Source organism: Peromyscus eremicus, chromosome X (genome assembly GCF_949786415.1).
Source record: "Peromyscus eremicus chromosome X, PerEre_H2_v1, whole genome shotgun sequence".
NCBI classification, from domain to species: Eukaryota; Metazoa; Chordata; class Mammalia; order Rodentia; family Cricetidae; genus Peromyscus; species Peromyscus eremicus.
In genome coordinates, this window is record NC_081439.1 from 7,671,975 (window position 1) to 7,682,455 (window position 10,481).

General features: G+C 37.4%; 1 protein-coding gene across 1 annotated transcript; it reads right to left on the reverse strand.

Annotated features, from left to right (window-relative positions):
- Positions 1–552: 552 nt before the first annotated feature.
- On the reverse strand, positions 553–10,052 carry Ddx3x (DEAD-box helicase 3 X-linked). Its single transcript, XM_059250102.1, has 15 exons — positions 9,919–10,052; positions 8,683–8,815; positions 7,539–7,697; positions 7,360–7,459; positions 6,972–7,107; positions 6,551–6,636; positions 6,160–6,258; positions 5,892–6,052; positions 5,246–5,390; positions 4,743–4,887; positions 4,403–4,584; positions 4,189–4,306; positions 3,775–3,928; positions 3,361–3,500; positions 553–3,182 (listed from the first exon to the last, which is right to left on the reverse strand). The coding sequence occupies exons 3-15, from the start codon at positions 7,661–7,663 to the stop codon at positions 3,103–3,105; spliced, it is 1,671 nt and encodes a 556-aa protein (XP_059106085.1). The 5' UTR covers positions 7,664–7,697; positions 8,683–8,815; positions 9,919–10,052; the 3' UTR covers positions 553–3,102.
- Positions 10,053–10,481: the final 429 nt, after the last annotated feature.

Sequence of the window (10,481 nt, forward strand, 5' to 3'; positions counted from 1 at the left end):
TCACACCTGCCCCAACTTAGTAGCCTGCAATAATTGGACTGTAATGGATCTCGCCAAGTAGGGACTTAACCATGTTAGATAACTACACCTTTTACCTAACTCACCTCTGCACTGTTCAGCTACCTTTCCTATCGAATATTTTTAAAAATGACTCACATTGGTGGCACATAATTCTAGCACTTGGGAGATTTCTGAGTTAAGGCTAGCCTGGTCTAACAGAGCTAGTTCTAGGGCAGCCAAGGGTACACAAAGAAACCCTGTCTTGAAATAAAAAAGTTTAATAGCACAGCACCAGTGTTGGTGCCTACCTTTAATCCCAGCATCCTGGAGTTAAAGAGGGAAGCTGACTCCAGGGATATATTAAGAAACCCCGTATCAAAAAACCAAAAACAAAAATATGCTTAACAGATATATGCATCCCCTTCAACTTCCACCTATCACACAAAAAATCCCATTGCACAGTATTCCAGCACTGTTTTATCAAATACACAGGGCAGCCCTTCTGTCTGCAAAGGCATGTTAAAAAATGGACAATCAAATGACACAGTACAATTCAGGCAAGAGCACAATTTTATTTTCACCTCTAAAAGTAAACCACAATTGACAACAACAAAGGAGACTGTGCAGTTCAACTTTTTATTTTAATAAAACCAGAATATGCACAGCACATGCAGTGCTAGCATCTAAACTAATACAATAAGCAACTACTAAAGCTACAGTGACTTGAGGGTCAATCTTTACATTCAGCAAGTTTAAACTCATTCTTATTTTTGAAACGTAACTGAAAATATTGCTTGCCGATATAACTTGCTCAAATGCTATTGCTGAATGTACAAGTCACTGAATATATGCCAATACAACGAAGATAACCACATGTTTGAGGATTGCAATGTGCCAGACATTCACTGAAAAAAAAAATACAACTAAACAAAACTCACACAACAAACATCTGAGAATCTGGACACTTTGTATCAGTGTTTTGATGTGTTTCATTAATATCTTAAGACAAGTGTATCAAAACCTTGGCATGATTTAGTTTCAAGTCGCCAATTTTGTTTTACTAACATCAGAAAGTTATGGCTACACCGCCAATGCCGGGTCTGCTTAATTTGACTTAAGAGTTTATTATGACTTAACATTAAAAGCTCACACTACCCCGAAATATATAATTTCACGCATACGGTGACATTCAACATTCAAGTGCCAGTGTTTTTGTACTGTCTTTTGGTCAAGTTTCTTTAAACTTTCAAAGAATCACTTTTAGGCTTACAAAAATAAATATTTGTCAAAATGTTCAATAAATATTACATAAAACTAGCAGCAAAAAGTATCTAGAAATCTGTCGTGTGCAAAGTTTTCTTCCCAACTATCATTCCCATGGTCCCAAATAAATTTTAGAATCTAGTCCCATCCCTTTCCTAGACAAGCTGCGTTCAACAATCTCCAAGAGACAAAATAAGATTGGAAGTTTAAGGACACGCACACAAGACATATATATAAAATTCTCTGAATGTGCAATAAAAGAAGTACTTTGTAAAAAGTTATGGGCAAAATGTACAAGGGCCTAAACCTAGACTAATTGAAATAGCACCATAACAAATGACCTCAATACTGTCAAGTGCACCTACTTAATAAAAGTTTTAGAACAAGGCACAATACACTTGAAAATCTATTGCACTTTAGGAAATTGTTGCCGTCTTCCTATGCCACTGTAAAAAGATTGAGCGTTTTGATCACTGCTTCTGGTCACAAAATTTGCCCAGAATTCCAAGTGGCATAGGCATTTTAGTGGTGGACAATGCTCATCTTTGGCCAGATTTAGCATAAACAGACTATAAATACAATGGAAACCTATGCAACTAAAACTGACTAAACTGCACTGTAGAGCAGAATTGACACCTTGTGCAGTTATGTACATATTTCCAACCTGTGTGATCTCAGATTTCAGTTTGTTACTCTTCTGGAGCCACTTTTTACAAAGTCTATAGTAAGCCAGTTTAACATCTCAACGCAGCTTGAACAGAGTAATGTGAATCGGCATTTAAAATAAAGCCTGCTGCATAATTCTTCCTGTTCATCCCCTCTTGACCAAAAAACATCAACACTAGCATGCGTTATTAGACCAAAAATCATCCAGAGCCCTATGTGAGGGCTGGTCATTGCTGTGGTCAGCCATTCTACCATTTCAATTTCTTTTATGGCAGGCATTTAAAAAGTCTAAGTAGATGAATTCTCCTAAAAACCTATTTCAAGTTATCAGACCTTTAAACTTTCCCTGTAATAACATGCCCACATTTGGCTAGCTCATAGTTAACGATCTGCCTAAACATTGAAAGAGGAATTGCTGTATTTACTTGCATTAACTTTGAGAACAGTGCTTTGAATGTATGCATGTATTCATACATCACCTCATCATGACTGGAATGGCTTGTTTAAAGACTATTATCAGGTTCTAAATACCTATCCAGGATAGAGTGAGCAAATCAGAACTTTTAACTTAATACGGTTTGCCACATTAGAAACTAATTCCATTAATATGCTTCAAGACGTTTGTTGTTTGTTTTCCCCCAATCTGCAAGTATTGAAAAGCCCCAATGCAGGCTACCACTTAAGTTTTTTCCTTATATTATTTATGGATGAATCGATGATTCCTGTTAAGTTGTATCACACCTGTGTGCCAAGGTTTGATTTTAGCCCAAGTTCAGTAAATTTATTTTGTCAAAAACAATTGGTATCTTGAGCATTACTGAGCCAACAGGACATCAAAATAAAAAGTTGTCTAAAGTTAAAGGCACAGTACATTAACAAACAAATGATCCTCAGTCACAAAATTATAAATGCAGTTTGGGATAGGGGTAGGCGGGAGGGGAGTTAATCCAAACTACAGCAATGAAGTCTTCAAACCACCTTCGAACAGGGCTGCTGATTGTTCCTTTCATCTTTACTTGTGACCTTGAGCTCCCTTAAAAAAAAAATTTCAGTGGAGAATCACAGCTGGTAATGTACTGCGAGTTCTTGAAGCTACACAAGGTATAGTCTGGCTAAGTTACATGTGGTTTCCATATTAGCTTGTTTGGCAGGGTGACCTACTGCAAAGCAGGCTCAGTTACCCCACCAGTCAACCCCCTGGGAGTTATAATTTCCTCCATATCCATCGCTGTTGTAAAAGCCTCCATAGCCACCTAGTGAGAGATTTAAAAAGAAAAAGAAATTAATTAAGTTGTCTTTTGTTAGCAACAATCATTTCCTTCAAAAGTTATGAAAAGCAATCTACAGTGCTGAATTTCCCTGAATGGTCTTAACTGTGTTTAAGATAGACTTCCCCAAAATTACAGGAGATTTAAAACAAACAAATCTTACCTCCACCAAATCCTCTGCTGCTGCCATGGCCACCTCCACCACTGCGGCTGCTGCTTGCACGGCTGCTGCTGAAGCTGGAACTGCTGGCACCACTACTCTGTCGATAGTCTCTGGCACCAAACCCTCCACTAAACCGACTGCTGCAAGGGACAGGGTAAAGGTTGGTGGTGGGTCACAGAAAGGACGACGCTATTCCACCCAACTCCTGTCCAACTTCCTAATAATCAACTCTAACTCTCTCATTCACAAATCCCCCATCCAGCCATACTTTTCCCAAGTGTTTTCAAAGGTGTAAGCATTGATGGGCTGACACTAACTTATTTACTTTAAACAAGTTTTAAAAATAATACTGGGAAATAATATACCTCATGCATCATGTATATACCTATCTCCATATATATATATACACCTTACCTCTTAGAACGTCCACGACTGCTCCCCTTGTAGTGGTGTTCAAAAGCCATGTTTTCTAACCAAGACGGCACTTCTTGTTTTGCTTCAACAAGCAGATCCAATAAATCCTTAGTAATATTTATGTTCCTTTCATTAAAGAACGAGGTGGCAAGACCTAGAACAGTTCCAAAAGGAAAAATAATAAAAAGATCTTCCAGAAAGGTAGCGGCCGATTCTTATCAGATAATTAAAAAAAAAAAACTAAAAACAAACAAACAAACAAACAAAACCACTACTATCAGCTATTTAACCAATATATATGGCCAGTCCTGTCTACATAATCCCTGTTTCAAACAAACAAAAACTATAAACGTTCTTTCCTGTGCAGATCACAATGAAAAATAACAATCTGGATAGATGGTATCAAACACTTACCAAGGTTTCCTACACGCCCTGTACGGCCTATGCGATGTACATATTCTTCAATATCACTAGGCAGGTCAAAATTAATAACATGTTTCACATTTGAAATATCCAGTCCTCTTGCTGCTACCTGAAATATAACTTTTGTTATAATATGGCCCACTAAAATCAAGTATTTGGACACAATAAACTTGAGAATAAAAAATATACATAGCATTATACATACTGCTGTAGCCACTAGAATTGGGCTTTTTCCTGAGCGGAACTGGTGAAGGGCCTCTTCTCTATCTCTCTGAGAACGGTCTCCATGGATACTGGTACAAGCATATCCTTCATGATATAAGAAATCCTCCAGAGAGTCTGCACCCTTTTTGGTCTCCACAAACACTAGGGTCAGGGAATCCTTGCCTGAATTTGAAAATAAGGTGTTTATCACTATTAGTAACTTAATACTTAAGACAATCAAATGGACATTTGACAATGTTTTGATGGATGGGGAGGAAATGATACAAAAGGATTAGCATTACATAAGCAGTCTAGAGAGCTTGAACTGCTCCTGATTTCACCTGTTGCATTTAGGAGGTCAAGCAGAAATGACCGTTTATCCATTTCTTCCACCCAGACCACTTTTTGTGTGATGTTCTCTGAAGTAGACCCAACTCTTCCTACAGCCAGAAAAATGTACTCATCCAAGAAATCACGGGCCAGCATCTGAAGAAAAAAAGCCATTCTTTAATTTTGCAATTTTATTACATGTATTTGTGTGTAAGTTCATGTCGAAAGAGGACAACTTGAGGGAACTGGTTGTCCTTTTTCATCCTTTGGGTTCAAGGTACTGAGTTCATGTAACGAACAATTTTACTCACTGAGCCATTTTGCAAGCCCTCCCCAACTTTATTTTACCACTCCCCTCCCCAAATAAACCTGCATTTTTGGTCAAGTGTAGTGACATACCCCTTTAATCCTAGCACCAGGAGGGTCACAGGCCAGCCTGGTCTACATAACAAAACCCTCAAAATATCTATTGAAATAGGAAATCTTTAAGTAAGTGAAAATTGTTTAACAGTACCTGTATCTCCTTAGGAAAAGTAGCACTAAACATCATAGTGTGGCGGACACCTTTTGGAGGCATAGTATCTTGTTCAACTATTCTACGGATCTGAGGTTCAAACCCCATATCTAACATCCGGTCAGCTTCATCTAACACCAAGTATCTGTCATAAAAACATTTAGTTAAGATTTTAGGGATGGAAAAAAAAAAAAAAAATCAAGGTAATTTATGGCTTTATCTGTCAATTAACTTAAATGATATAATCAATGTAGTTAATGTTTTAACACTGCATTTAAAAAATTATGTAGCAAACAAATGATTCTTGCTAAGGTTAAAGCACTGAAGATCAAGAGTCAACTAGCTTACTTTTTTCACTTTTATTTTGTGTGTACACACGTGTATATGGCACACAGAGGGCAATCTGCAGAAGTAAATTTTCCTCCACCATGTTGGTTCTGGCAATTGAGTAAGTCATGAGGCTTGGCAGCAAGCACCTGCTGAACCATCTTGCTGGTCCCCACTTTGGCCTTAGAACTAGTTACTAGCCTCTACTAAAACATTAGTTGACTTTTCAACATTAATTGGAATTATGATGAATTAACTTTCTGTAAGCCACTTTTCGTCAATCTTTATATATATTTAGACAATGCTAACAAATACATACTTGCAGAAGTCTAATCCAATCTTTCCCCTCTCCATCATGTCCACTAGACGCCCCGGAGTAGCTACTAACAAGTGGCACCCACGTTCTAAGTCTCGAATCTGTTGACCAATTTCAGCACCGCCATAAACCACACAAGGACGAACTCTAGATCGGTATGAGAACTATAAACAAAGAAACTCTATCAAATTCAATGTCAAGATTTTTACATGGCCATAAAGTATTTTATTACAATCAATGGGAAAGCTATGAATTACAAAAATGCACTTACTTTTCTGGCTTCCTCATAGATCTGCACTGCCAATTCTCTTGTTGGTGCCAGTACCAAGGAGATTGGGTATTGTTTGCGACGCCCGTATCTTCCATTTTCCTAAGAAATAAATATAGAAATGTTAGTCTGCTTTAACTTATCACATAAATTCATCTATAAAAATTTAAATTATCTTTTAAAAAGGAAGTTCATTTTCTTTTGCAATTTATATACTATACCATAAAACTTTATTAGACTAGTCTTAAGCACCATTTGGAATGCTCAATAGCTTCCTACAAGTTTAACAGTAACTCAATTTTTACAGAGAAACATTGTAATTGGACATACAGCTTGATGACAGAGCAGATGTTTAGCATACAAAATCCTATTCCCAGCATTGGGGAATGTATACCTTCATGGCCCTCAGAGCCTCTCCTGGGCCATCAGCATAAATCTGACTCAAGATGGGCAAGAGAAATGCTGCAGTTTTTCCAGAGCCTGTTAAGAGAAAGCATGTTCAGTTGACCACAATAAAACCATGCTTACTACATCTGAATCAACACTGAGAGTTAATTAGTAGTTTTACTTTATGACCAAACCTCTCAAAAATTTCATGGAACCTGTTTAGCTGACTAAAACAAGAGTCAGGTAATTTAGGAACAAGCCGTTATATTTTAAAAAGGATTCACAGAATGCAGACGTAACAATTATGTATCATCTATGGCTTTGACACTACAAACAATAGAATTGATTGAGTACTGCCAAATGTTCATGGGACACAAACCACCCACACCTATCTAGTATCTGCTTCTTTACTTATCCAATGAGCTTACCTGTTTGGGCACAAGCCATCAAGTCTCTTTTCTCTTTGATAATAGGAATAGCATGCTTCTGCACTGGAGTTGGGCGAGTGTAACGAGTAAGCTCAATGTTTCCCATAATAATTTCTCCCATCTCAACATCACTGAACTGTCAGAAAATTGAATGGCACGAAATAAGTACAAATGTTATCTGAAGGCACCCTGTTTATACTAATACGTGAATGACAACAAACAGCAGAAGCTTAACTTGCATACAATTACTGAAGTTGGGCTTTTATACCTGACACATTCCCTATTCCAGGATAACAGTGATAACTAAACTCACCCAATGTTTCCCTTTCCACAAACTCTAACGTATAGCTAATTATCTTCTCTGTAGTTTAAGAAAGGAAATACTTACACTTTCAATATGTGGAGGACAGTTGTTGCCTGTTGCTTCGACTGGAATGTCATCATATTTCTCAAAGTTAATCCCAGTATTGCCTCCAGAAAAGAGTTCCCTAAAATAAAGATTTAGTAAGTTCCCATGCAGTCCCAGCGACAAAGACGTCCTCAAAATTGCATACTTCAAAAACTTACTGTTCCAAGCGTTCACTTGGCGGGAGTGGTTTTGACCAGTCATCTTCATCTGATTTGTCACACCAGCGACTGTTTCCACCTCTTTCAAATTTCCCAAAGCCACTTCTGTCTCCACGGCTGCCCATGCCATCATAGTCTCCCCGTCCACGATCATCAAACCTGAGCATCAAAAGTAATCAATTAGAATCTTACCCATTATCAGATCATATTACCACTCCAGAAAAAAACTACCATAGCCCAATTATGCCTACCATTAAGAATTAAGGCTTTACTGCCTTTTTCTGAAGAAAAAGAGTAGCAGTAGTACATGTGGAGAGAAAGAGGGGAGGTAGAGGGTAAGGACTAGAAGAGGGAGGGGAAACTGCTCAAGATATAAAAACAAAAAACAAATAAAGATTTAAGGCTTTACTGGTATCACACGCCTTTAATTCCAGCACTCGTGAGGCAGAAGCAGGCAGGTCTCTGAGTTCGAGGCCAGCCTGGTCTACAGTGATTCCAGGACAGTTGGGGGCTACACAGAGAAACCCTGTCTCAAAAAGCAAAATAATTATTATTAAAAAATTTAAAGTGGCATATAGCCCATGCCTTCAAAGTGTTAGTAGTAGAGATTTAAAAATAAGAAAAACACCCGAAACAACAATTGTTCAGGTTATAGTATGAAGTCACTTAAGTGATAATTCATGCGACAGCTTTTTAATAAAAGTTTTAAAAAAAAATCCTTACCTGAATAAAGATGTTTACTTTTAGGTCTATCTGTCAAAAATCTGGATACATGAGACTAACCACAGCACATGGGGTCAGCTCACCACACTTGCATAATCAAAAACACGAGGCATTTAAAACAAACCAAAACATGCCATTAAGAGTTCAAAAGAGCTCAAGCAAATTAGGCCATTCAATAATATATGAAATTACTTTTTAAATAAATATAAAGCTAGAGAAATGGAAAAACTGATTTCATTTTTGGACTTGAACTCATGTATCTAATTTTTATGTAATAGGTTTAATCTTGCAGCTAAGAAAATGTAGTAAGTCAATAAGAACGTCCAACATCCACATTTACCCTGACAGTCAGGGGAAAGACATGAAATTAATGATCAATTCCTCAATGACTACTGTACACATGTAAAGTGATTTCACTTACCTTCCCCGTGATCCACTTCCACGGTCACCAAAGAAACTAGACTTCCCTCTTGAATCACCCCGGGATCCAAAACTGCTGTATGCATCCTTGTCTTTACTAGAACTCCACCCTGAACTGTCTTTGTCGTAGAATCCTAAAAATAAAAACAAACCCACCACAACTCAAAAGAGTCCTATTAACACACGGACTCAATCTTTCTGAATTTGAAGGCTCATATCCCCGTGGTATCAGATACCAATATAAACATTCTTATGCTTGCCTAAAGTCTCTAATTCTCTTCTCCACTTGAAAGTACTGTATAGCAGATCATGCAATCTGATACCATCTCTAAGAAGAGGTCAGCAACTTTGCTTTTAGCAAAAGGACTATGGCACTGTCTTCTATCATATAACCATGTTTGAACTTCCACTCACTTTACAAAGAAACAGCCACCGTAGTTTAACTAGCCTTGTCAGATTACCTGGTTTAGTTATTTTCCAGTTCCAATAGCAAAAGTAGAAAAACAATGCTTTGTACACATGAATCACACTCCAGATGGTATTTTAGAGGTTTCTTTACAAGCTTAGCAATACCAACTCAAAAACCACCAACTCTCTTCCCTATGTGCTCCCAATAACGTCAAATGCAATTATTTAACTAAGTGGGAATCCCCAAGGACAGGTACATTGAAGACAAGTAGGGTTGACTAGCTTCAATAACATCTTATTAGTCAGACATTTACAAGTTATTTCCTTCTGCCTGGTGCTTTTGCTAGCAATCAAGAATGTAATTGCTTCTGCAGATCTCTTCCAGTTGTAAAATTTAAGATCCTGCTTCTTCTAATTTCTTTCCACAATCGAGTTCTTGTTTCTTGTTATTCCATATCAGACAATCACTCCCAAATCACTAGAATGTGCCTGATGGTTTAACTTATCATGCAGTAAGTCCATCTTCATTTAGTCATATATGCTAAGACAAAAACAACTTACTATTTCCATGTTGTTTGTATTACACAGCATGGCATTCATCTATTTTTTCAAATTAAAATCAAGATGTAACTAATTATAACAGATTAAGAGACTAATAAATCATATTTCCATGGTGTGACATCAGAGGTTTTTCCAAGTTATTAAGTCCCAGTATTTTAAATGAATCCTAATAGAAATTTAGATTTCCCAAGCTGCTTTGTTTTCCCTAGGTTCTGACTAATTCCTAAATGAATCAAGAATTAGATTTACCCAAGTGTTAAGGACTCACCTTTAGTAGCTTCTCTGTTCCTTAAATGAGGGGGGATATAGCGCCCTTCTGAAAGAACATAAAATTAATAAAAATGCCAAATACCTTCACAGAAAAGCTTTCATCAAAATTCCTATTAAAAAAAATAAAACAGTAAAACACTCCTAACAAATTTAAAGGTTTAGTGAGCAAGATCTGATTTTAAACCAGGCATATGCCTATAATCCTAGCTAAGGCAAGGCAGGAAGATCACCTCTAGTTTATTAAGGCCAGCCTAGCTACATAAACTTTGTCCCAAAAGGGAGGGGAAAAAAAAAAATCCCTTTAAACCTAGTAGTTAAGACTGGGCGTGGTGGTGTACGCCTTTAATCCCAGCAGAAGCAGGTAGAGCTCTGAATTTGAGGCCAGCTTGGTCTACATAGTGAATACCAGGACAGCCATGGCTTTGTTTTATGTCAAAACAAATTGGGGGGGGGGGGGGGTAGTGGGCGCTAGTAGTTAACTGGCTACTAGCAGCTTTTTAGCCTAATTTTCTTTGTATTTCTGGATTAAGTAGTTGATAGATTTGTTAGGATGATGATTAA